Raw genomic sequence first — 24,951 nt, forward strand, 5'->3', positions numbered from 1 at the left:
TGATCTTGCATCTAAATGCAAAGGATGATCCTGCTGTGTATCGGCGGCCCAAAAAAATAGAGCTGCATCAATGGGACCTTTAATTGGCACAATTCATTGACCCAAGGGGGATATTTTAGCTTATCATTGACTCGTGGGGATGTCAACATCGTAGCTTCTTTTCCATTCCCTTAGCAGGCCTTGCGTGTGTGCACGCACACACACACACAAAGCAGTGACATTGTGTCAGCGGGGAGAAAATAGCACGCTTTCCATTGACATCACTCCACATCCCGTTGCTAGACGACAACGGAGACAACATTTGTTACTATGGTGACCGCACTTCACCTTCAAAGCTCCTGACCTTTTTTTTTTTTCTCGCCTGCTGTTGGCGACGGAGGGGGAATGAGACCTGCGCTGTTGTGTAACACCAAAATACTCAGTCGATTCAATCGTTAAAGTATGAATAGAATAAAAAATAAAAATATAAACGTCAAATAAATTGCGGTGCCTTTAGATACAAGTTCAATTAATTCAGTGGCCGTGCTCATAACTGAAGACACATCTCAAGTTATCTTTTTCCTATGAAATGAATGGCAATGCCAGTAATCTGTTCTGGCCGCCTGCAAAAAAATTGCAATGTATATTTTCATGCACTCCACAATAATGCAGTTCGTTAATAAACTACAATGACATAACTAAACAGAAAAAATTTGTAATTTTTGTCACGCACCCTCACTTAAATACAGCTTCCGGTGCGTCCAGCTTGGCCACATGGGGGCAGTATAAGCCCAAGAGACTTTTACACTGTTCATAAGCCATTATGAATCCCACTTGACTTCAAGAACTACAATGGGATTCAGTACAAATAAATGTAACGGTTCCCATGACTAAAATGTAGTACGACTCACCCTAAGATGACGCACGACATTCTTCAGTCAACTTCTCAACATCTGGACTCGAGGCTGCTCCGTCGTCCTGCAATGAGCGTTGCACCGCCAATAATTAAAGCCAAAGAAAAAGCAAAACACATTAAATGTACACAAGATGCAAACACATATTTTTGAATGGAGTTCATTTAATCTGCTATAGTCATATTTTTTTTTCTCCCAATCAACTCACCACAATTACCTGAGGGTAGTCCATGTAAGAGGTCCAGCATCAGCAATTAGGAAATAACAAATAATAATACTAAAAATAAAAACAGATTGTACATTTAATCTGATTTTCATAACAATTCGATCACAGTGAGTGTGGAAAGCAGAGACTCTAAATTTCACCTTCTCAACAGACAATCAGCATTTTTCTTCACATCGTGGCCTTAACTCAAATTGACGCTGTGCCCTGATTTGACACGGGGTTCAACAATAAGACAAATTAAGTTTTCCACTCCAAGTCTGGTGGTCCTCCTGTGCCACCACTGTGGCGGGAGGGTCATGTTGTCCCAACATCCCAACACTGCCCCCCCCCCCCACCCCTCCAAAACATTCCCAATAAGGACATTTGCTTTGAGCCTTAAGCAAAAAAAAATAAATCAGCTTCTGATCTCAAGGAACTACTCCGGCCAACCCTCATCAGTGAGTATTTACTTTCTCGCTCACCTTTGGCTTTTGTACTTGTACAAACAAGTAGCCCCACCCCCCTGGGAAAAAATCCATTCCTATGTTTTATATAAAAGCGAAATGCTACCCAAGGTGGAGGTATTTGAAAATACGTTTAAATGAGTCCGAGCAGAGGATGTATGGCTTTGCTCCATCGTGCATCGTGGAAACGCTAAAACAAATATCAATTTTGAAGTACGTACGGGGAAGATGTGGAGATCTTAAAAGACAGGTTGTCGTATCGTATGAGTCACTCTATGCGTCATTCTGCGAGAAATTTTGTCTGCTGCAATCCATAGTTGGCGGAGGTAATAATAATAGGAGACCAAATGAGGGCTGATCACAACGCGTTCCTCTCGAGCCTCCTGCTGAGGTCAAGTGAGCTGCCTGTAGGCGGACCCCAGCCACCAAAGGCATCGTCAGTGTACTAGCTCGTCATTGTCCTCACCACGTTTTTCCATCCAGCATCTTGTCATCCCCGTTAGCCGCCACGGAAGTCCAATAGCGATGGCATGCCAACTCCAGCAGCTCCAGCCCCCCCGCCAACTTCTGCTGGGCCACGTACACGCCGACCACTACCAGGAAGTACAACCTGACGGGAGCCCACAGCCACAAGGCGGCAAAGCACAGCGCGATGAAGCTGGTCCAGTAGAGCAGCGAAGCCGCTTTGATCAAAGCCACGCGCAGCTCCGACTTGCACGGCGGCACCCGCGCCACGCCCTCCCGGTCGAAAGCCCGCGGCTGGCCCGAATAGAAATCCTGCAGGCGGGATTCCTTTTCAGCCCAGCGCTGGCGGCACCACGACTCCAGCTCGTCGGCCGGGGCGGGAAGCGTGGCGACGGGGTAGCGCCGCACGTGGAAGTGGATCTCGCGGGGGAAGTGACCCAGCATAAGGTGGCGCTCGGTCTGGGGGATGTTTTTGGGGTAAGCCACCGTGATGTCGTGCACGGCATCCAGGTTCGCTCCTGGGGAACACAGGCAACATTTTTTCGGGTTTCTATGTTAATCTCCAGGGGAAACTATCTCCTTCTCTGGAACTGGTTTCCCAAGCGTATCTTTCCGGGCGTCACTCACCTTTCCGCAGTCGCTCCACGATGAAAGTGAAGCCGGTGGTGCGCGGATGCAGCACGTGTTGGTATTTGGGCAGGTCGTGCTGGGTGGCAAACTCGTCGCTGCGCACTCTCGTGTTCTCTGTGTGAGGGAACAAAGAAAGGCTGGCATAAAAAAAAAAAAAAGAACGAGAGAACACTTAGGCTACTGTATACTCTACAATTACACGACCCTATTGAGATGACCAAAACAGTCGCGATGACAATGCCAGCGGCGCTGGTGAGCACAAACACACATTTGTGTAGAGGCGAGACGAGGAAGCAGAGAGACAAGAGGACATAAACATCAAGACAGATGATTGTTTATTAATGAAACATTTCCCGGGGAACTCGCTAACTAACTCTATAGTGACTCATTAGTCACGTTGCGTAACAGCCGCAGCTCCTTCGGGCAGGGCAAAAATAAATCGCTCCCGTACAAAAAAAGGTTTGTATGTTAATCAACTCTGTTTAATTATGATGTCACTTGACTGGATCACCCGAGATGACATCATGACACGAAAGGAGAAATTTAGCCCCGCCCCCCATATAAGAACCTGAGCGGGGGGTAGCTTTGCTCGGCTTAAGGGAGAGCTTTGTCGTTTGACATCAGAGCATTCTGGGAGTGCGATGACAAGCATTTGGTTATGCGCTAGCGCTGCTAAACTGTGTTTGCATAGCCGTGTCGCTCGGTATGTTCAAATGAGAAGGGTGAAGTGTGACTCTCGAAAAATCACTGTGTTGTATTAAAACATGAAACATCCATACGAACTAAAATCCACAAACGTCACCAAAGCGGCTCACCTGTGAGGTCGGTACCCTCGGGAAAGAGCAGCAGCTGCAGAGGTTCTCTGATGTCGCAAAAGTAGTCAAGCATGTTCCCCATGTGCTCCTTGTCCTTCTCCCAGCGCCGATGGATGAAGACAAAGCAGGCCACCTGCATGGCCCAACCTGGAGAGCATCTGCGCTGTCATCAGAAGCCCTCGGAGAACGACCGCGTTTTGACCTACCGAAGCCGGGCACGGCCTTGAGCGCCGCCTTGAGGCAGATCTTCTCCAGGCGCAGGTAGCTGTAGCGCAGCAGGCAGCACCAGAGGAACATCCAGTCCAGACGCGTACGGTGGTTCATGATAATAACGCTACGCTCCCCGGGGACAAAGGCGTCGCCCGTGATCACCACTTTCACGCCAAACACCAGCTCCAGGAGGGACTGTTTGTGGGAGAGAGACAAAACATACATCTTCAAATAAAACTAGGCAAAGTGGGTCGAGTGAGAGCCGAGCCGACGTACGCACCACGGGGAGGGTGAGCCAGGTCGCGACGATGCGGTCGGTAATCCAGCGGTACCAGGCGGGGGACAGCAGCATGAGGGGTAAAACCGGACCCAGCATGAAGATGCTCCCGAAGAAACTGGCCAAGAACAAGGTCAGGACAAAGTACAAACCCCGCACGGACACAGCCATCTGTCAGGACCAAAAAAAAAAAAATTGATGAGATACCGCCATTAGCTTCCAAATAGAGTTTCTCACTTTAGTTTCTCAAGTTTAACCACAGCTAAAAAACATCACGCAGAACTACAAATGCACAACTAGCAAGTGCGCCATCCAATAAAGGTTTAAAATAACCTTGGCCAGTCATAAACGCAACGGCGCTGCCAGTCAATTATTGCCGAGCGGAGGTGAAAAGGGCCTGCGGAGTGTTGAATTGATAAGGCCGCGCTGACGTGCTGAGTCTAGAGCTGACGCTACAGGGACTTATTTCATCCAGCAGGTGCGCAATGCAGCTCGCACCTTTCCACCTCAATTACCGGCGTGGGCGCACACACACATACTAGGTCTGAAATACACAAGCACATCAAAAGCAATATGACACAGCAAGTGAAAACTCCGAGGGTTTATTAATTAAGGTGGAAAAAAAATAAACAGCGTGCAGGCAGTGCTGATATTAATAACGGAAAATGTGAGGCATGAATAATAACACTGGTCAACATATTTTTACGACATTTTATTGTGCTAAATAGGTCAAAATAAAAAGGTGGTGGGGAGGTTTGGGGAAAAAATGGACGGCAGAGATTAAGAAATGACTAATCAGTCTCAAAGTATCAATTACGCTCTTTGACTGTGCACCTAACAAAGAAGCAAAATGACCACTGGTGGGTCTTTAATCAGGAGTACATTTTTCTTTCTCAAAAGGTTTTACCTAAAAGGCTGAACGTGTCAGCGCTGACGTGCGAAACTGGAGACACCCTACCGTGATGTGTCAGCCCATGCCAACGTCAACTCAGGTTCAAATGCTAATTTATTACCTCTTTAGATTTTTGTGACCATTTTTCGAAACATGCAAGACATGTCTGTAATTTTAAGTTACTTTGGATTTTTTTTAATTATTATTATTGCTTATCTTGTGCATTATAGTAACATGCTGCCATGCAGTGTGTGGGCCAAATTATTTTTTTAATATCAGGCAAATTGATTCACTTCAAATATTTTCTGTAACGTCCTTAAAAACAACAGTAGTTATTCTTTGATTTATATTGCGACCCCATTTTAATAAGGCTAAAATGGATATAATGCTAAATTCTATAGATAAATATTTATAATGATGAAGTTGGACAGTCATAAAATAATTGAAATTAAAATTTCTTGCACAAAAAAAATTCAAACTGCATATTTGTAAAGTTGTTAAAAACGTCAGCACAGCACACCAGAAAAGACTTCAGTTGTATTTATCTTTTATGTGCACTTTAAATTATAATTTAAGTTATTGATATATATATTTTTTAATCTTTAGGTGCACAAACATTAGTTACAAAGGCAAAAACAACAACCTGTTGAGATTTATTTAAGAACAGGTGTCTTGGGCGTAATTTCAACCCAATTTCGAAGAGATGATACGAGAATGGCTGATTCTAGTGTTGAAGGAAATACTAACACGTGTGGTACTTACTAAAATAGTGAAAAGACCTTCATTTAAAAAAAAAATTAAAAAAGAATCATTATGGGCGTTATCCAACTCGAATCTGCAGTTTATAACGTGCCCAGCCCACCAAGTGTTGCTTCGTTCTCTGGCCTCGCCCGAATGCTAAGCTAACTCGGGGAATTAAACTCAAAAGAAATAGTTTATTAGACTGTGCCGCTCATTTAACTTGCCCGAAGAGTAGCTTTCCAACTTGCACGTTAAGCTGTCAGTCATGAACAAACTTACCTTTTGAAGTGCTTTTCAAAAAAAGAGTTGTAACTCTGAAGAGTCCGTCCAACCGCTTCCCTGCAACATAGCAACCTGGCTAACGGAAGCTAACGGGCGAGGTGTCTCTTAGAATACAAGCGAGCCTTATTTGGGGCAGTAAAAAAATAGACGAACCCGGTTTTCGTAATGGATTTCTTGAAAACTGTGAGTTAAAGCGCAAGTGAAATAAACATCGTGACAGTGTCGCCTCGTTGCTAACGCGACCTCTCAACTCGCTCTCTGTTAAGTCATTACAGCCGGCCTCCGACAGGGGGTGCTGTTTCGTCTTTATTCAAGAGGATTACCTACTAAAACACAAACGGAGAAATTGTGAAAATATTTCAAAATTCAACAAATTTCAAGATGCCCTCAATCTCCACTTGGATAAAATATTCTCAAGGCCATTCATTTCTCTGCTACCATGACTTAACTCAGCTCGGCATTATACTTCACAACCTCCAAACTTATTTAAATAATGCCCTCAGTTTTCTTTTCTTTTACTTTGCAATGGAATTGTGTCATGAAAGCACCTTCACATGACTCCTTATTAAATACAAGTACGTATTTCATGGCCCTCGGGTTAAAAAGCCATACATGTCGATTTAAACAGGCAGCTTATGTTCTCGCCACTTTAATCCGTTTTACTTTAAGACTATGGAGGAGTGCACAGAGGGACACTAGATAAATGCACCGATATAGCAGATGGCAAAACTACAAAGACTTTAGAAAATGTGGTGGTATCGCAGGTGCAAGGCCTGCGGGACGTAAGACGAGAAGATTTAAAGAGGTCGTGGAAAAAAAGAATGTTAAACATAACAAACGTTTTTGTCCTCTCAATGTAAAAACAACAAGTTCAAAGTGCTATCAATAGACTCAAAAGAGACGAGAGGCAATGCCCAAAAAAAGTCACTCTTGTCTTTCCCACGTTGGCTTACATAAGAGGCTCGTGCGGTCCAACTTGAACTCATGTGGCTCTTTTGCATTTATTCAGGAAATTTGATTAAACATAGGGTGGGGAATGACATAAACCTTTATTTATTTTGAGGCTTATGATCAAGTGTTTTTAAAAAGTGAAAACATCTGTTCTGAAGTAATACTGGAGAAGAGCAAAAAAAATGAGACACATGACACCATGGTAGAAACGACATCATCAAGCCAGAAGAATTTATTTTGTAATATTTTTAAATTTTCTTTTTGAGATCCCGGAGCATCAGTAACAAGATTGCACCAAACACAACAAAATATTACAAATAAAGTATATTCTTGATGGTTGAGCTTGATGAATCAATTATACAATTAAATATTTACCCCAATTTTTTTAAACCTAACAAAATATTGTCACATAAACGGTTCATTTCTCAAATATCGGTGTCCTAATTCTAGAATGATCTATCCAGTGTTCTCTCCTGTCTATCAAATAGAGTGCATGCCTCAGGGAGAAGGATCATGGAAAAGTCTTGAGTTCGACTAAGTGTTCTCTCTCTCTTTGCTGTCCATCAGCCTGACTACCTCACCACACACACATGCATCACTACATGCTGACATCATGTGTAACAGGAGAGCCGTGTTGCAGTGGATAGAAGAAACGATACACACTCTTCTTTAAAAGGCATGAATATAAGCAAGCGTGTTGTTCATTAGAAGTTTTATTTATCAAGGTATATTTAAGACATTACGACATACCTGTACTATGTGGGAGGGCAAAATAAAGCCACTATATATTTTTTTTTGTTTGTCACTGGCATTTGGGATGATGTGCGCAGCTTAAAAAGTTTGGCAAAGGTTGGAGTGTAAAAAGAGTAAATCAGATAAGTGTTCCTTTTCTTTTTATGACTTAATGCAGGGAAACGGTGGATTAATGTGACGCGTGGACTGGAAACAGTTGCGAGCGTGCGTATATGTTCAAGGAAGACATTTTAATAGAGACAAGCAGTCGCCAGTATTGTCTACTGGTCGTCAGGTCAGACTCGGCCGACACTCTGGGATCAGCCTTAACATTGTTTCCATCGGAAAGAATTCCAAGAATGAGTGAGAAGCTTTATCAGTGAAACACTTACAAAAGAATGCTACATGTTAGCTTCGGGATAACATAGTTGAAAATTAAAGTCACGCTGTCAGCAAGAATTATCGCATTGTGCTTTAATGTGATTTTTTAGAACCATTTGTCACATGACCTGTGACCTCAGTTCATGTGAAAAATGTTTTAGTATAAATGCAAAATTTAGAGTTGTCCAGATAGCATACCAGCAAAGAAACAAAGGAAATATTGTTTTTTTATATGTCAAAGCCAAAAACCACACAGCTGTATTAGCAAATTCAAAGTTTATTTACAGAGAAAAAAAACAGTTATCTAAATACAATGACAAAAACAAAACAAAGATGGCAGCTATTCTCCCTGAGCTTTACAAAAACAACCAGCTCGGTTATAGACAGAGAAAAAAAGAAAAAACAAAAAAAAGAGATATTGTACACAGCCCTAATATCACACATATAACAAGTCAGAAGAAGAACACGTGACGGACAAAATCAATGCTACTTTCTGACATTGAAGGTACATATTGAAGCTACATGGTGACAAAAAGTACAGCTGCTTCCACAGAAACAAGTTGGAAGAATAGAGAGAGGAGCAGAGTGTTCACTTGTGACGGGATCCATTATACGTCCACCGAAGAGAAGAAAAAAAAATAATTAAAAAACCATTGTAATTTGCAAATGGTCAAGTCGTAAGGCCACACAGGGCGAGCAATTAGCATCCGGTTAGCATACTAGCTTCCCTTTCCTTTGCTCTTGCTTAAAACCGCCGCAGTGAAGCGCACAAGTAGAACAAGCTAGCACGCTAGTATCAACTAAAGCAGTTTTCCTCACGAGTAATACAAAGTTGCTGTCACTAGTAAAATCTATTCAGCGCATCGGTTTTCTCCTCGTTGCACTTTTTGGCTCCAACTGGAAATCTACCCGCGTGCCGAATTGTGACTTTAGTGAAGAACCCCGTTTTATCGCCAAAATAGTACAACAATGTATTTCTCTTGAAGCAAAACTGCACTAAACATCTACATGCTACTAAAAAAAAAAAAATCTATTACCATCTAGCGCTGAACTACAAGTACAAAGATGTTAACTTTAGACTGAAAAAAAAAAAATACAATCCTCAGCTCATGCGACACCCACGACATCAAACAAAAACGGCTAAACCTTGCGTAGAGGCAAATACTTAACAGCAATCCAGAGAGTGAACACACAGCTGGAGGGTTAAGCGCAATTCTTTTTTTTTTTGGGTGGGGGGGGGCTCAGTGGAGCCATGTTAGCGCAGTCCCAAGTCTTTTCTCAAGAGTGCGAAGGACGTCCCATCGAGTGGCAGTGCGACAAAACTATTGCTTCTTTCGTGTGGTGTCAGCCGGAAAGGTTTAAGGTGCAGCGTGACCAGTGCGTGAACGGTTGGACATGGGAAGCAAAAAGGGCTAGCGGCTCCTAGTGCTTGGAGTTCGCCGTGGCCTGTCCGTTTTGGATGCCATTGTGATTGGGCTGCGCTTCGTCATGGTCGTCTTCCCCCTCGCTTACTAGGAACTCCTCGGGAGGCCAGCGGAGCTCGCCGCTCTCCACCTCGCCGTCGGTTGGTTCCACCACGATGGAGGGCAGGCGGTCCTTGAGCTTACAGCAGCGCTCAAAGTCCGACGGGTCGGGGAAGATCTGCCGAGGACAGATGCCAATGTCAAAACTCGTCATGCATTCTTGGCCTTGATTTACATGCCAAGTCGCTCACAGCTCGTTATAAACCAATAAGAGGGAATAATTTTCCGAAAAGAGATTTCATTTAAGTTGAGGAGGTGAAAAAAAAGCCCGAGGAAAGAACATGGAATAAGGTTGAGTCGTCAAATGTTTGGCCAAAGCCCCAGACAGCGGAGATTATTTGAGATTTGACAACCGTTCCCAGGAACCGGTGAATAAACCCAAGGGGCAAAATAAAAAAAATCCTCCAGGTCCAAGAACAGCATTTTTGTTTGGACAAAGTGGATGAATATTTTTAGCCCAGCATATTTCACTCGGAGACGTTTGCGGGCGGTGGGTCAGCGTCTGGGCAAAGTGCCGAGTGGAAAGTAAGCATTAGATGAGACAAGCGCGAGAGAAAGAGGGGATGCAGCTGTGGCCAAGCCTCCAGGAATTCCATCAAACGCATGAGAAGACAGCAAATATGTCTTCCTCTGTGCAGACTGTGAGAATTTGATCAGGTTAGGAAAACACAAGAGTCCATCACTGGGAGGTTTATTCTCACTAAAACGGGTAAGGGAGGGAGCGAGTGCGGACAAGCGACGACTTTGCCTTTGGACACGCGTCACAACTCGTTTTGCTTACGGCGGCAGGAAGCGTCGGCAGCGCTATTTTGGGATTGTTGTGTACGAACAGGACCAAACCGGCGTGCCTTTTGATACGCTAGCATATTGGGAAAAACTCATTGTTGCGATAGAAATATACAAAAGGGATGCTTGGTTTACGAGTTCCGGACATAACCTGAAAACGGAAAACACTTAGCTATCACGGACTTACGTCAACACAATAGGAGCAGAATTACGGTAAAAAGCTGGAGGAGAATTTTATGTAGGCCAGAAACAAAACTGAATTGGCAACTATTGTAATAAAATCGAGTAATCGTGTCACGTCCGATTGGAAAATTGAATGGCACGGTTTCAAAAAGTTTGTCGAGTCCAACAATCTCTCTTGGCTGTTTTTTATTTAAATCACTTAATACCAAATAATAATTGATCAATACATACTCAAAATGATTTTGAAAATCGATTAATCGAATAAAACTATTTTCTAGCGAGTCTCAGTTCTTCGTAAGCTCGCATGTAAAGGAAACGAAACCAAAATGTATAGATGGACTCGGTCCGATCGAAGCCCAGGTCAGAAGTTGCACTCTGGAACCTTGAGGCAGGTTTGAACCCGTTACCCCCGGCATCCGCGACAGCTGCTGTGCGAAACGGCGCAAGGAAGTCGGCCTCTTCCTCCGGGGTCAAGCTACATCCTCTGAGACGGGCACCGAGCGACATGGTTTACGAAATTTAGCGGCGCTACAGCAGCTGTGCGTTTTGGATGACCTTGTTGAGGTGACAGTGAAACAAAGGTGCTTGTCAAGAGCACCTGATGGCCGTTTGCGTCCGAGCAAATCGAGGCGTCACCGACACCTCCTTTTCTTATTCTTCGTTTTACGACACGTCCCAGTGCGTCGGATGTTCTCGCCGTATTTGCTTTCCTCCCACGCGCAAAATGAAGACGTATTGTTTTTATGCTGCTTTGTTTGCAGGAATGCGCAAACACCACTAATGCCAATTTCCACTGGCGCGCTGAGATTTTCCGAAACATATTTTTATTATTATTTTGGGCTTTTCGTTCAGACGCAGCATATTCTTTTGGCTTGCTAGCCTTACACCAGGCTTGTTATTGATTTCATTTTGCTTAGTCAGATGAAATTCGACAAAATGGCCACCGATTAGTTTTAAAAAATTAAATAAAAAAAACTGACTTTTTTATTTATTTATTTATTTACGTGTATAAAACATACCTGGAAAGAAAGTCTGTCCTTGGTGGGACTGAGCCTCATGTCGTCCATTGGGGTGCTGTTGATCATCACCTCAGTCATATCTCAGATGGGCACAAATACTCAACTGCGGAGGGGAAAAAAAAAAATTATGTTCACCCACTTGACAGAATCAAATGTGAATGACTGCAATGCTTTGCAAATAAAAGTATAAAAACACATTTTTAAATAGACGTCCAAACACAACACGGCAAGTTCATGACCTGCAGAGCTCCACTGAACCACAGTGAGAGTGCGCTGGGGGGGAGGGAACTCGATGTACTCTTGTTCCATCAAAGCTTGACCAAAGTTTCCAAGGAGCACGAGATTGCACGCGGGCTAAGCCCTTTTTTTAGCGTTTTTATGTCGTTAGCGTTTTACGACGGCGATTGGCGACGGTGAGGCCCACGCGCCGTCTCGGGACGCCATGGCCTTCTCAGGCCGTCTATTTCAAGCGTGCCGTGGTGAGACGGCCATCACCAGCTTGGACTTTGGGATGCCTCCTGGCCGCAAAGGAGAAACTCTGACAAGACGCTCGACGTGAGCCGACTCAAAGGAGATTTGGCTTGACCCACTTTAAATCTCAGACGTGTTTTGATGATATAAGCGAGGATGGTGATTAACACATTCCAAATAAGTACTATTATGTAAAGGCTTTTTACACAAAATCAATTTAAATGGCCATGAGATGTTCTTTCTTGGCTTTAAAAAAAAAAAATTGCAATTTCAACCATCTTGAAACATCTCAAAGGAATGTGCGAGCACAGGTCTGGCTTGTGTCGAACACACTCCGTGAACAGACAGTCCTCAGCAGCAAGAGGTCAAAAGAACTAATTAAATAGTTTGTCCAACTTGTTTTCAACAAGACTGAAAATATATTTGAACCAAAATGTTGCAAACATGACATATGGGTGAAAATGTAAAATGTATTTTAGTGTCTGGCCCTTTAAGAGGCGGAGCCTGGTGGGGCATCTGCAACACACATCTCTGACATTTGGATCACAATCATGGGGAAGGAGAGGAACATCATGATCAGGAATTACAATTGGTGGAATTACATTTTTTTTTTTGGGGGGGGGGGAAAGCAGAATGCCTTCACTTCATTAATATTTCAAATCCTTAGCAGTTGTGCGAAAAAGAAAACGCAAAAAGTTAAACAAAACATCAATTACCTCTCAAACTCTGTCTACAGCTCAAGCGGACATTTTTATATTCTCATCTTTTAACCACAAGCCATCCGGGACCAAAATATCACAAAAACCACAGTCCTGGTTCACATAACATTTCACAATTCTCCTTGGTTACAAGAAACATGACTCAGCAAAATAAAAGTACATTGAAACAACAACTGACTGTGATCATTTGAAGAACCTTGAAAGGTTAAAACGTAAGCAACACATCCAATTATATATAACCTATAAAAATATAATAAAAGATTGGAACTGCACTAAAAAAAGTGAAAAAAAATATGCCTTATTTCTTCAAACTAGAATTTCTTCAACTCAAGGGCCGATTTCATTTCAATCATCACAACAAGCATGAATCAAAAAGTTTCCTTCCTACGACCCAAACAGGCACAATGACAAAAAATCATTTGGGAAATTCCTGCCCCCCAAAAAGCTCAAAGATAGCAACAAACAAACTTACTACTGGCACTCCAAATGGCAAACGAACCCGAGTAGCTTCGGACGTGAGGACACGCACGCACAAGCTCTGAATTGTATCCCTCCAGAGTAAGAGTCCACTCAAACGAGTGCTTGTGGGGGGTAGTGGCATCACATGACACGACTCACTAAGTGGCAGCTGATTAACCCCTGAAGCACACAAAAAAAAAAAAAAAAACAGACCGAGTCTACTTTTTAATGGAATTTTTCCGGTCTCAATTACACACTTCTGGAAAATGTGATTTGTTTGTGAAAGAGATAGTATCATCCAGGTGAGTCATTGTGAGTTCACATCGGTAGCATGATGCGGCATAACGGGCCGAAAATATTAATGCTGAAAAAATGTCAGTCACATCCTGGCTTCTTGGTACAGTGCGGTTTGGGTGGAAATGAGCTAACAGGGACGCCGGCCGCTGTGCGCACCACAAAATCAGCTGTGTTCAGCCTTTATGTCAAGTGACTTGCCTCTCGGGGGCTTGTGTAGTTAAATATACACACATACTACTTCTGTCTCGGTCACAAGTTCGCAAGCGAGTAATCGTTTTCACTTTACAGCGGTTAAAATGTTACCTCCATTTGCTAAGCCTGTCCCAAGTAGAAAAAGCACGGGGCAGCGCTAGGAGGGGGGGGGCAATTGGGCACTGCCCCCTCCCAGACTCCCCAGGTGCCAGGCCAGATAATTGACTTATTTTCAGATTTTTCTAGGAACCCTTGGCCCCCCCTGAAGGAAAAAAAAAAAACCTAGTTCCGCCACTGCATAAAACGTCTTTATCAATAGACAAACGCTTTTCACAGAAAAATAAAACGACACGTGTACTTCAATTTGTCTACATAATAAAAATGGGTTTGAAATTGAAGTATTTCATTCATTTCTTTTATTTTACTTTGAACTTTATACAACTACCACCTATAATAATACTAATGGAGGCTTGGGAGTGAGATGAGAAGTTTATCACGGTGGATGTCATTTCACCCGTGAGTTGGATGCAGAGGAGGGCCAGGCAGGCATGCAAAACCCAGAAGGGGGTGGGGTGGGGAGGTGGGGGGGGGGAGGGGGGGGTGCTCAAGCAAGTGCGACAGTGACGACCTGAGAAGCGGCAACAAAGATAAACACTCAGGCCTTGCCAGTCATATTTCTACGCAGGGATTGTATAAACATCCTGCTTGGCTAAGAATAACAGAACATTTGGCTAATAAAACATAACGGGGGGCACAATGAGGAGGAAGTGTTCGCACTTACAAATATGTCCACACACACAGTCGCTATGGCAAGTGTGCCAAAATTGTCCGATAGAGCGCACCTCGAGTTGGATCAAAATCCTCAAGACAAGAATGCCGTCTGCGATCGTCGCCAAGTGTCACGCAAGAGTGAACAGTGCGCCTCATTGTAAAAAGTGCAGACACGAGTAACCCGGCTGTAAATGGATTACACAAAAAGCGACCCAATATAGAACACACTGGAGCTTTTAGAAACGATCACGTGCGTACACACAGTGACTTAACAGGTACAGGTAAAATCCTCATCATCTTGACCCAGGGGCCAGCAGACAGAAGGCAAATAGGTCACATGTCAAGAATAGAGACCTGAGTCCTGTCTCGTGTATTTTAAAACCAAGGTGGCAATCAAACTAAGATTTTAAGCCGACCAAAATGGCCCTGCAATGAAAACATTGATCTGAAAATATCTGCACAACTTTCAGTGCATCGGACTGATTGTGAATTAAAAAAAAAAAAAAGTACAGAAGCAAAGTGGTGTTACAGTGCAGATAGCTGTCGAGTGTCAACTTCCTGCCGAGGCGACAACCTGCAGAACAATGCTCGGCAACAGAAGACCAAAAAGCAGCTCGCATATCTTCCCCGGAGACAGGAAGGAGGTTTGAAACATAAGTAATGTAAAGTCTTGAAAAACCTCAACATGTTAGGTGAGTTAAGGTTGCCTGTAGACATCAAGGGTATTAAATAGATTTCATATATGCAATCAAAAGGGGGAGAGTCGAGGCATCAGAATGTTTCTTCTGCTAGTAAGCTGATTTATAGTACTAGTGAAGATAAAGGGTGTACTAGTACATCAAGGACATGGAAAAATGGGAGCATCCTCTTTTGTAACTGCAGTGCACCTGCAGCCATTATACAACCCGAGGTTTGAGGGAGAGAAGGGAAGGAAGGAAGGGGAGGGAGTCCTGCAAGAACGTCAAGGCAAAAAATATAGATTTTCAACTCTAAAGACATTAAAGAAAAAATGTAAAACCTCTTTTAAAGTTGCCCGCTACAAACAAACAGACTTTATTTTTTCCCATTTGATGCTCACGTTGGGGTCGATTAGGATCACCTGGTGGAGCTTCATTGGAGTAAATGAAGCATTTTGAGCGAAAAGACGCCTGCTAACACGGATACATGCTTATTTTAAATAAAAAGATTTAAAAAAAAAAATGGGGTGGGGGGACTCACCTGAATTAGTCCGAAGAAATACAGACATGCATTCAAAGCGCACCTGCTGCCACTGCCTCTTTGAATGTCTAAACTTCACGTTGAAACATCACATTTAAAACACTACAAATTAAGCAAGAGACTTAAAAAAAAGACACTAAACTGCCAGCCGACTCGTCCAGTCTTGTCACGTCTTACCTCGTCTGCTCGTCACCGCCACTCTCGTGTGCACTTTTTATCCGGGAGGCGTGTGTACGTACGTCGCCGTCAAATTCCTCAATGGCGAACGCCCCGCCCCCTTTCATACGCGAGCCAATCGGAGCGGCGGCTACGAGGAGACGTCACGACGGCCGTCATATCTCATTTTTGTGTCTGTGTAGCGTTGGAATGGTGGAGAAGCTGCGGCAGGATGATATCGATATATCTAGTGGTGGCGGAGATGGAATGATGAGCAGCTACTTGATGATGAGCTTGTTTTGTATTGCCATTCATAAATGTTTTCTTTTTCAAAAGGCATGACGTCATTTGCATCATGCAAACGGCACTTCTTTCTTTGTGACTCTTCCACCTTTAAAATACAATAACGCTTATATGATGATAATGGTGATTATGATGCGTTGCATGTGTGACCTTCAAGCCTCATAAAACATCCCCTACTCCCACCCCAATGACACTCTAATTCTACCCTGTGGAGTGCGTCACACATCAGGCCTGCCCAGGATCAGGTCTGAATGCGTTCGTGGTGCTCTACTGCCACCTACTGGACAAAAAGTGTCCCTATCCAAAAATGCTGAAAGGAGAGTAAAATCCCCCAGGGATGCTGGAAAATTGACTTTTTAATGATTATGTACAAATATGCCTGGAGTGTCTGCCCACTAAGTGTGAAATTACTCAAGAAATGATTGGCTTAATATTGACGATGTGTTTGTGAGTAAAAAAAAACGTATCACTGTACAGTATTTTCTTTTTCAGCTAATATTCGAGTGAATAATTCAAGATATAAAATCACACATGGAACAAGATAGAATACAGAGCTGTATTTAAAGCACAAGTCAACGTTTTTCAAATCGTGAAAATACACAAAAATAATATAACTCAATAATAGAGTAAATTGGAAACAATGGTACCATTCGTAAATGCTAAACCAATCAATTGTCAACAACTTTTTTTACATATATAAAATTATCCTCAGATACAGTGGTGCCTTGAGATACGAGACCCGGCTTAAAGCAAACAATGGACACCTTGAAACAAATATTTGAACACAAATGTATGGCAGACAGTGCCCCCTGCTGGCCAATTTGGGTACACCAGAAGCAGCAGCACCAGGATTGAATTATAAAGCAAAGTTTTAATGCTTTACATTCCATCTATTTAAATGATTTTACGTTTTTTAATAAATATGTCTCGTATTTAAAGGCACCACTGTATTTTATTTTTTATTATAAAGGAGAGACGAAATGATGGGCTTTATCTACAAAACCGATGAGCCACATGCAGGCCGAGAAGCCGCTAAGTTCTCCTAGCTCTTTGCTGGCGTGTGAATGTTTATTATAAGCTCAACTAAAGCAACAAACTTGCTTTTATGAACCAAGGAAACGGGTGGAGAATGTCGTCCATTATAGAAAGCGCACAAAGCCCGTTTAACGAATGGGCGTATCTGCGCGCGCTCCATGGTGAAAAGTTAGCAACGTAACAGTGAGAAGAATGCAGCGTAATTAAACCCAGCGTGAGGCTAACAATCACCTTTAGCTATGTTGACGTCAAAGGCATTCTTTCCGCGGTGGCTATTGAATGACGCTAATAAAAGAAAAGTCGGCACCGGAATCAAGGCTGGTGATGTCATGCCGGTTGTTAATCATCAATGATTTGATCACTGATTGTGTAGAGTGGATTAGATTGTGAAAGTCAAAATGCACGATGCTACAATCAGATTGTGTTCCTTCATTCGTGGTAGAAAAAAAATAATAATTGAACGACAGAATTGGTTAACGTTCAGAATTTTGTGTGAAATTGTAAATCCGGAGTTCAGGAAGCAATTCTCCTTTCTCGATTGCAAACAAAAACAATAATAGTAGGAAAATTGACGAGTAATCGGTAAATCGGTCGCTTGTTCTCGTCTCTATTGAGTACGAATAAAGCGCACGGCCGCAGAAACTGGAGGCGTTCTTTAAAGCAAGCGTTCTTTTTCCGCAAGAAAACGGGGGTCAAAAACCTACCCCTAATCTTTTTTTTTCTTTCTGTGAAGTCAATGGGTGCAGCAGCAAAGAAGCATGGCTGCACGTTCAGGAGTTGTCGGAGGGCACGTGCTCCTCGAAGCCCTCGCTCTCCCGTACCAGAGCCCTTTCGAGGATGACCCGGCCCTCTTTATAACGTTGGCTGTCCTCGGTGGCGAATTCGTAGATCCAGCCCAGCTTGCTGTTGCAGTTCTTGCAGCTGACGTCTCGTACCATGTGTCGGCCCGTCAGCATCACGCGATCCTGGACTTCGCTGTACTGAAGGTTCACCACCTGGAAGAGTGTATGTACACACATGAATTATTTAATGCAATATCACATTGGGATTTTGAAAAACAAATTAAGTGTGTTGTGTTACCTTGTTGAAAAGGAAAGCTCTGCCGGTGGCGCCCGTGAATCTTGTGGAGATAAGTTCGGAGCGATTGGTCAAGATGGTGTCGCAGTTGGCGCAAGAAAACAAGCGTGTTCCGCCGATGTGGTCCAAGAAGATGCGGCCCATTCTGACTACATTCACAAAAGCCAATATGTTATGAAGCGTCAAATACTTGAATATCAAAGCACACAAAAAGGAGGAGGCTATTAAAACTTACCTTACTATAATTTACAATTTATATCCTCGCAGGAGTTTGAGGAAGCTAACGCCGCACTAGCCGCTTGCGCTAACAAACAAAAACGGCATCAGCGGCGTCGGGGGGGGGAAAGAGCTTTAACATCTTTTTTAGCTTATTGTCGACTTCTTACCGAGGTCTCCGGGGTGCTGGCAAGGTCCAGAATTCCTTTTCGAAACGATGTCAGGGTGGATTAAGTTGTGTTTTACACGGACAAACGTCGTGAGTTTCGGTTCCGTCGATGGTTTTGTTGTTGCTCTTCAGCTGTTCCTAATAGCGTGTCCAAGAGCACACACTGTCAACATCCGGTCGTGACGTCACACAGCGCCAAACTGCTGCTGCAATTTGACGACGCTGCAGCAGAGGGCAGCAGTGAGCAAAAACTATTTAACAATTTGTAAATTTTCCACTTTGTGTACTCAATTTGGTTGCCAGTCGTTTAAATATGATTTTATTTTGGATTATTTTGAAGTGACAGTAACTATAAATCATTATACAAGTTGCAGATTTCATTTATTAAGTGTTGTGCCATCACAGAATAACATTTACAAAAATGTGATGGGTTGACTCACTTTTGCATGATGTTGTAATTGTAGCTGGGCAGAGTGATAAATTATGAATAACCTCCTGGTTATTGTTGTGCGCAGTCCCGCAGTTGACATAGAGCCTCTAGAGGGCGCCATCCACCTCCTTTCTGCACACCAGGGTCTGATCCAGCACAACACATCCTATGAGGTGCAAGCAATTGTAAACTGAGTTAAGTGCATACCAACAAAAATCTCTTTTCCAGTCAGTGTCAAGGAAAGGCCTGGTTATTGGGGTTTTGCTTAAATTAACGATTATCCTGCTTTGTGTGTTAATACCCAAATACCATACGCAAAGTGGTTACAGAAAATGTTCCGGATGATACAACAAACACGGCCGTGTTAGCTTGACGTTCATCCATGGCATGATGCAGCTCGCCATCTGCTCTTCTCACTTGCCAACTTGGAGGTGTCAGCGAGGCGTACCCACCTGACGTTCAAGCTGCTCCACGAAGATGGTGGCTCGGTGGCCATTTGATTAGGTACAACTGTTTGAGAAGCAAATCGAGAGCATCAATTTGGTAGATTTTGTTTTTTTCCACAAATCCATACCATTGGTCCACTCGTGTTTATATTTAAACGGCTATTTTTGTTTTAACAACACTTGAAATTTCTGGAAACTATATATTTAACAGATTGCATCCTTTTAGGATTAAACACAGTTTCTGCACATGGATGAATACTTTTAGTCAGTTTGGCATTTTAAAGCAGCAATTCACTGAGCACAAAATTGCCATTCAAATGACAGAAACAATGCACGGCTCCATTTCTCATGCGAGTGCATAAAACCCAAAGCGGCTTAAACGGCGGTCAAGCTGTGAGTCATGAATAAGACATGTCCTTTTCTCTCATTTCATCCCGTGATAAAGGAGCCTGTGAGTGGGTGCCTTTGTTCCCACGCTGACCCCACTGTACAATGACTAAAACGGCTTCTCCCGATAGTGCCCTTTTATGAACTGCCTTTCACCTCGTGTGAGTCACACAGTTGGCAGCTCTGCGGCCATTCGGGCGCTGTCGAGTTACCGGGTCCACCGGACCCGCTTCCGTAGTGGTACTGAACGCAGACGAGTTCCGGATACGGCTCTACGAGAGCTATAGATAATCATTAAAAAATAAAAAAAAAGTATGAGACACATCAAACGGTATCCATATGCCTTTTCTTTATTCAACAATTCTAATTTGAAGTTTCGTTGCATACCACTAAGGAATATTCTTGATTTTAAGTACAACGGTAAAGACAAATCTAGTGTGAGCCTTGACAAAAAGCCTTCAAGTGTTCAATTTAAAGACTTGATTCGATTCGCGCGACCTCTCTTTTGTAAACATTAGCGCGATGCTACATCGAGCGTGTCCGATCACTTCTCGCGTCCGCAGTCGGTGCACAGGATGTTGTCACGCTGGGTGAGGAAGCCTCGGCCCACCAGGGAAACGGAGCATTGCCCGCAATTGAAGCACTCGCTGTGCCACTGACGTTCCTCAAAGGAGATGTACTTGGCGCCGGCGATACCTGTGCAAAAAAAAAAAAAAGGTCATTCCACACTTAGGCCACTCCCATGAAAAAGACCAAGGTGGCTCACTTGTGATGGGCTTGGTGCAGCCCACACACTTCTTGGCGTAGAGCTGGCTGAAGCATTCCAGGCAGTACGGGTAGTTTTCCCTGGAGGTGAAACGCTGACCCGTCAGCTGCTTCTTACAGCCGATGCACAGGAAGCACTCGCGGTGCCACGGCTTTTCCTGGTACGTCACGCCGCCCGTAGTGATGGCCTGCCAAATACCGTGCCGCCGCGTCAAGTTTATTACCGCGACTCCTACGCGGCCGCACACACTTACCTTCTTACAAACGCAGCACTGGTAGGCGAACTGCTTCTCGAAGCAGCCCACGCAGAAGTAGCCGTTATCTTTGGGGATGAAGGACTTAGTTCCGATGGGCTGCTGGCAACGGTGGCACAGGAAGCACGTCTCGTGCCAGCTATTGCCTTTGTACTCCATTTTGCGGGAACCTGACACGAGAGAGAGGGGGGGGTCGACGAGAGCGAGTCAGACACTCAAAATAGTCACGGCTGGGACGAGCTAGTGTTTATCTTGGACGGGATTTAGCGCATAGCTCTGTGGTATTACGTTGCTGTTGATGGACGTTAAAATAGTCATCGGAAGAGAATCGGAGTACCTGGCATGATTGTCTTCTTGCAGGTGGTGCATTTGGACGAGTAGTCGTTGGCGTGGCACTCGGTGCAGAGCATCAGGTCGTCCTTGGCGGCGAAGGCCTTCTCCACCAGGGAGCGGCTGCACTTGGCGCACTTGAAGCATTCCTCGTGCCAGTGACGGTCCTTGTAGGACAAGTCCTAGTCACATCAATGGACAGATAAGTAGAGGCACATCAGATTTGATTTTATTGTTTTCTATTAATAAGTTCAAGGTGCGGCCCATGGATGACTGCAATAGTTGGTCAAGTCCAAGGGAGATAACTATTTGGCAAGCACTAGGTTACTTTCACTGTTCCAGCATCACAATTGAGTAGGTCAGAGTTCATTTCCACTATCTAATGACACACTTTTTTGACAGTTTTAAATCACTTCTTTGTATAAAAGCTTCATGGTCTCACTAGCTAGTAGGTTAGTTTCGAACAGTTTAACAAGTGGAAAGTCAGAGTAACTAAAGCACATTAGATGCTAGTCTATCGTTTTTTTTGGAAAGTAATAACTTGAGTCATAGAGGAACACTTTTTGGCGCTCTTCCTCTTGACTTCTAATGGGATTATAACAATGCTTTTTTTTTTAAACCGTACTTCGCTTTATGTGTAAACACTAAGCTAGCGTACCTCCGTGATTCTTAGCATTCATTCATTTGCTTAAGACCACAAGTTATGAAAAGTTCATTTGAGAGTCAAATTTTTTTTTTTCCTCCCAACACAAAGTTAGTCAAGCACTTGCCGAGTGCCTACCTTGCAGTTGGCGCCGATGGGCTTGGCGCAGCTCTGGCAGCAGTTGGCAAACAGGCTCTCGTAGCACTTAGTGCAGTACTGTGTGCCCTCTTTCATGATGTACTTCTTCCCCAGCAGGGAGTCTTTGCAGTAATGGCAGTCGAAGCGGTCGTTGGTGGACATTGTCGCCGATAGTCGCTCGCGGATACGAAGCCGGAAAGAGGATGAGCCGCAAGATGCTCCGACGAAAGGCGGTATGGAAAAAAAGGGGCGAGGCGCGGATTAAGGGGTATCCACCGGGCCAGGGGGTGTCTTCTATAAATACTGCCTCTCTTATTAGCTGTAATCTCCGGGGGAGGTCCGACTGCATCATTCTGCACCTTTTAAGGGAGACCATGTCCAGCACATCACTAAGCCTTTTCAACTGTGGGCCAGAAAAAAAGGCCTGGAGGTTTGGAAAGCCATTTGGGCATTTATACTCTATCCTTCATCTTAGTGTGCACTACTAGTACGCTCTTACTCGTACGACTGGATTGTGTTTGTGAGGACAAAGGGGAGATATTAGTAGATGGCCTTTAAGATGGACCTACTTTCGTAGACAGGCGCATTAAACACTGGCGTGTCTTCTTTTTGGTTCTGGGGCAAGTCTTGCTTACCCTGTTTGGGAATCTGGCAGAGCATCCCGCCCCTCGCTGGCAGTTTTCGATTACATGCCCTCGTTGCACCTTGGAAATTAGTGACGGAAAATAGAGTCGTTGAGAGGAGCCAGATGAGAGTGGCTCGGGCATCTTATCAGGATGCCTCCTGGACGCCTCCCTGGGGAGGTGTTCCGGGCATGTCCCACCGGTAGGAGACCCCGGGGACGACCCAGGACGCGCTGGAGAGACTATGTCTCTCAGCTGGCCTGGGAACGCCTTGGGATCCCCCGGGATGAGCTGGATGAAGTGGCTGGGGAGAGGGAAGTCTGGGAGTCCCTCCTGAAGCTGTTGCCCCCGCGACCCGACCCCGGATAAGCGGAAGAAGATGGATGGATGGATGGATGGATGGAAAATAGAGTCGACTTTAAAAACTTCTCTCGTGGTGCAGAATTTGGGGTGGATTTGATCGGGCCGGAGGAGCCCAATGGGCTTGGCTGTGTTCACACCCACAACGGCACAGACCGCCCTTTTTACGTCGGCTTGGCTGTGAAATTAGTAACGGAGTTAAACACGCCTCTAGGCAGATTTACTCTGGATTTGCACCTGACAATAAAAGCTGCTGTAATATTGTTGTTGTTTTTTGTAGAAAAAGCAAAGCTGGACTTTTTACACGTCTTATTAAACTTCTAGTGCATGTGCTTCGCGACTTATCAACAAAACCCTTCTGGAACGACACAAATCCTCTCGTTTTTTTCGTGCAGCATCAACAAGTGATTGACAGTCGCCAAATTACTTTACAGTCTTGAACTAATATGCTGCTATCGTTTTTCCCAACGGATCAAGAGAGGCGGACGTCTTCATAAAAATAGCCCCAGGAAGACCACCGGGCTAATCCTCCAACGCTACGCTGCCAAGATGAACTATCTCCTGTCGACACTTAACATTCCCTCCGTGTGCATTAAACAAGACATCTCTAAGGACTAGCGCACGCTGACCCAGATTTGACCCTTTTTTTCATTTTCTAAGAAGATTACACAAAGAGTTGCACAACAGTGCTCAAGCTCAGCGGATGACAATCAAAAAAAAATCTTAAGACCACCTCTGAAAAGTTCAACAAATCGCGTGCCATTTTTTTAATCCATGTTATGAATCTTGGATTTTTTTTAGCATCAGTGACAGATAGCAGGTGCTTCTCGATTATACATGACACCAAAATGAAAATCGGATGATTTTGGGTATTTTTAATCCTCTCATTTTGATAGGTGAGGCCGCTGCCATCTGATTGTCAGATGAAAAAGGCTTTTATTTGACCCCCCCACCTCGATGGCACTTATCTGAATGTACTCAGGCTTTGTAAACCGCCATCGGATTTTGTTTGAAGTATTTACACCGGCGGCTCCTTTCAAGGCGACGACTTGTGGGAGAGAGTGACTGTCGGACACATTGACGTGGCACAAAGGCCTTGCCGACAGCTGGTTGGCATGGCGATGACATCCTAAGTGGCATCCGTTAGACGAAGTCCCGCTGTGGAGGTTAAAGACACAAACGCGCCACCAAACCTCCCTCACCTCCCTCTGGGTTCAGCTGGAGCATCAACAAATAGGGCAACAGTTACGGGCGGGTGGGGCGAAAAGAACCTGGCATCTCTTCACGGAGGACCAGTCCGGGAATCTTACCTGACCCATTATCCTTAATTTTCACCAAAAATGAGGTTAGACAGATGGGTATGTAGCACATCTCTAGATTGCGCAATGTACAGTACTGAGAGGTGGCTCACATGAGTTCTTATCTTCCATGAAGGTTCAATAAAATTTCAAACATATAAAGTCCCTCTATTTATAGTTGAAGCATCTACTCAATGTCCAGACCAATGCTTGTATACATAGTAGCCTAAAATAAATGTCTCCATCACCCAAGGACCAAAATAAACTTACTTTTAATGATGCTAAGATCACTCGGGTCGTCAAGACAGCAAAGATGGAGAAAGCAACAAGTGCGAGTCCAAAGTCCACCAGACGATGTCAGTAAAGAGCTCCTAGTTCATGAAGTCCTCCAAAACGCTCCTTGTCTTCATTGGCAACTTCGTTTCTACCTTAGTTATTGCGTTAGCTTGTCGCTAATTGCTTAGCAAACTGTGCGCTAGCATTAGCGGCTAATTTCACTCACTGACGTCTTCTGCTAAGTAGTTCACTAAACCAACTAACTCTATCCCAGTTAACGTTTCCAAAAGCATCCTTCCTGAACATTTTGGACATTTTGGATAAAAGTTCCACTTTTCTAAATCCACTCGAATATCTGCCTCTCGTCTGATGTCGTCCATCTTCTCTTTTCTTGGCTCCACCCCTTTTCGTGACCTCTCACCCCGGATGTGATTACCACTTTCCAATTAACAATTATATAACATAAATG

At 44.0% G+C, this 24,951-nt stretch overlaps 4 protein-coding genes and 2 long non-coding RNA genes across 10 annotated transcripts; 1 reads left to right on the forward strand and 5 right to left on the reverse strand.

Moving 5' to 3' along the window:
* Positions 1-1,039: 1,039 nt before the first annotated feature.
* lclat1 (lysocardiolipin acyltransferase 1) lies at positions 1,040-6,160 on the reverse strand. 2 transcript variants are annotated; one of them, XM_049740469.2, is made up of 6 exons: positions 5,872-6,160; positions 3,963-4,130; positions 3,679-3,877; positions 3,473-3,619; positions 2,655-2,771; positions 1,040-2,545 (listed from the first exon to the last, which is right to left on the reverse strand). In XM_049740469.2, the coding sequence occupies exons 2-6, from the start codon at positions 4,128-4,130 to the stop codon at positions 2,025-2,027; spliced, it is 1,152 nt and encodes a 383-aa protein (XP_049596426.1). In that variant the 5' UTR covers positions 5,872-6,160; the 3' UTR covers positions 1,040-2,024. The 2 variants fall into 2 exon arrangements, with proteins under 2 accessions (XP_049596426.1, XP_049596427.1); XM_049740470.2 differs by lacking the exon at positions 5,872-6,160 and adding an exon at positions 4,293-4,492.
* Positions 6,161-8,197: 2,037 nt separating this feature from the next.
* lbh (LBH regulator of WNT signaling pathway) lies at positions 8,198-15,804 on the reverse strand. 3 transcript variants are annotated; one of them, XM_049740468.2, is made up of 3 exons: positions 15,754-15,804; positions 11,450-11,552; positions 8,198-9,579 (listed from the first exon to the last, which is right to left on the reverse strand). In XM_049740468.2, exons 2-3 carry the CDS (start codon positions 11,525-11,527, stop codon positions 9,361-9,363), a joined length of 297 nt encoding a protein of 98 aa, XP_049596425.1. In that variant the 5' UTR covers positions 11,528-11,552; positions 15,754-15,804; the 3' UTR covers positions 8,198-9,360. The 3 variants fall into 3 exon arrangements, with proteins under 3 accessions (XP_049596425.1, XP_049596423.1, XP_049596424.1); XM_049740466.1 differs by having other exon boundaries at positions 15,577-15,780; XM_049740467.1 differs by lacking the exon at positions 15,754-15,804 and adding an exon at positions 13,112-13,259.
* A 773-nt stretch (positions 15,805-16,577) lies between these two features.
* Positions 16,578-18,703, reverse strand: ypel5 (yippee-like 5). 2 transcript variants are annotated; one of them, XM_049740988.2, is made up of 4 exons: positions 18,534-18,703; positions 18,383-18,451; positions 18,151-18,296; positions 16,578-18,065 (listed from the first exon to the last, which is right to left on the reverse strand). In XM_049740988.2, the coding sequence occupies exons 3-4, from the start codon at positions 18,289-18,291 to the stop codon at positions 17,841-17,843; spliced, it is 366 nt and encodes a 121-aa protein (XP_049596945.1). In that variant the 5' UTR covers positions 18,292-18,296; positions 18,383-18,451; positions 18,534-18,703; the 3' UTR covers positions 16,578-17,840. The 2 variants fall into 2 exon arrangements, with proteins under 2 accessions (XP_049596945.1, XP_049596946.1); XM_049740989.2 differs by lacking the exon at positions 18,383-18,451 and having other exon boundaries at positions 18,534-18,702.
* Positions 18,704-20,122: 1,419 nt separating this feature from the next.
* fhl5 (four and a half LIM domains 5) lies at positions 20,123-22,225 on the reverse strand. Its single transcript, XM_049740932.2, has 5 exons — positions 21,926-22,225; positions 21,152-21,326; positions 20,815-20,984; positions 20,562-20,748; positions 20,123-20,491 (listed from the first exon to the last, which is right to left on the reverse strand). Exons 1-5 carry the CDS (start codon positions 22,085-22,087, stop codon positions 20,340-20,342), a joined length of 846 nt encoding a protein of 281 aa, XP_049596889.1. The 5' UTR covers positions 22,088-22,225; the 3' UTR covers positions 20,123-20,339.
* An 18-nt stretch (positions 22,226-22,243) lies between these two features.
* On the forward strand, positions 22,244-23,530 carry LOC125981147 (uncharacterized). Its single transcript, XR_007485841.2, has 2 exons — positions 22,244-22,355; positions 23,386-23,530. It is a non-coding gene; the product is annotated as an uncharacterized lncRNA (long non-coding RNA).
* Positions 23,531-23,768: 238 nt separating this feature from the next.
* LOC137840918 (uncharacterized) lies at positions 23,769-24,900 on the reverse strand. Its single transcript, XR_011088094.1, has 2 exons — positions 24,219-24,900; positions 23,769-24,126 (listed from the first exon to the last, which is right to left on the reverse strand). It is a non-coding gene; the product is annotated as an uncharacterized lncRNA (long non-coding RNA).
* Between the last annotated feature and the right edge of the window lie 51 nt (positions 24,901-24,951).

The sequence above is a fragment of the Syngnathus scovelli genome, chromosome 14 (genome assembly GCF_024217435.2).
Source record: "Syngnathus scovelli strain Florida chromosome 14, RoL_Ssco_1.2, whole genome shotgun sequence".
In the NCBI taxonomy this organism is placed as follows: Eukaryota; Metazoa; Chordata; class Actinopteri; order Syngnathiformes; family Syngnathidae; genus Syngnathus; species Syngnathus scovelli.

Bases quoted from the DNA above. Each gene is read 5' to 3' on its own strand.
- ypel5 (XM_049740988.2), bottom strand. From the start codon at position 18,291: ATGGGCCGCATCTTCTTGGACCACATCGGCGGAACACGCTTGTTTTCT. The intron at 18,066-18,150 runs GTAACACAACAC...ACACTCTTCCAG, and splicing joins GAGCTTTCCTTTTCAACAAG to GTGGTGAACCTTCAGTACAG.
- fhl5 (XM_049740932.2), bottom strand. From the start codon at position 22,087: ATGTCCACCAACGACCGCTTCGACTGCCATTACTGCAAAGACTCCCTG. The intron at 21,327-21,925 runs GTAGGCACTCGG...TGATGTGACTAG, and splicing joins CCATCGGCGCCAACTGCAAG to GACTTGTCCTACAAGGACCG. The intron at 20,492-20,561 runs GTGAGCCACCTT...TTTTTTGCACAG, and splicing joins CTGCACCAAGCCCATCACAA to GTATCGCCGGCGCCAAGTAC.
- lbh (XM_049740468.2), bottom strand. From the start codon at position 11,527: ATGACTGAGGTGATGATCAACAGCACCCCAATGGACGACATGAGGCTC. The intron at 9,580-11,449 runs GTATGTTTTATA...TGTCCTCGGCAG, and splicing joins AGGACAGACTTTCTTTCCAG to ATCTTCCCCGACCCGTCGGA.
- lclat1 (XM_049740469.2), bottom strand. From the start codon at position 4,130: ATGGCTGTGTCCGTGCGGGGTTTGTACTTTGTCCTGACCTTGTTCTTG. The intron at 3,620-3,678 runs GTAGGTCAAAAC...GATGCTCTCCAG, and splicing joins CAAGGCCGTGCCCGGCTTCG to GTTGGGCCATGCAGGTGGCC. The intron at 2,772-3,472 runs GTGAGCCGCTTT...TCCCTCACACAG, and splicing joins CGAGGGTACCGACCTCACAG to AGAACACGAGAGTGCGCAGC.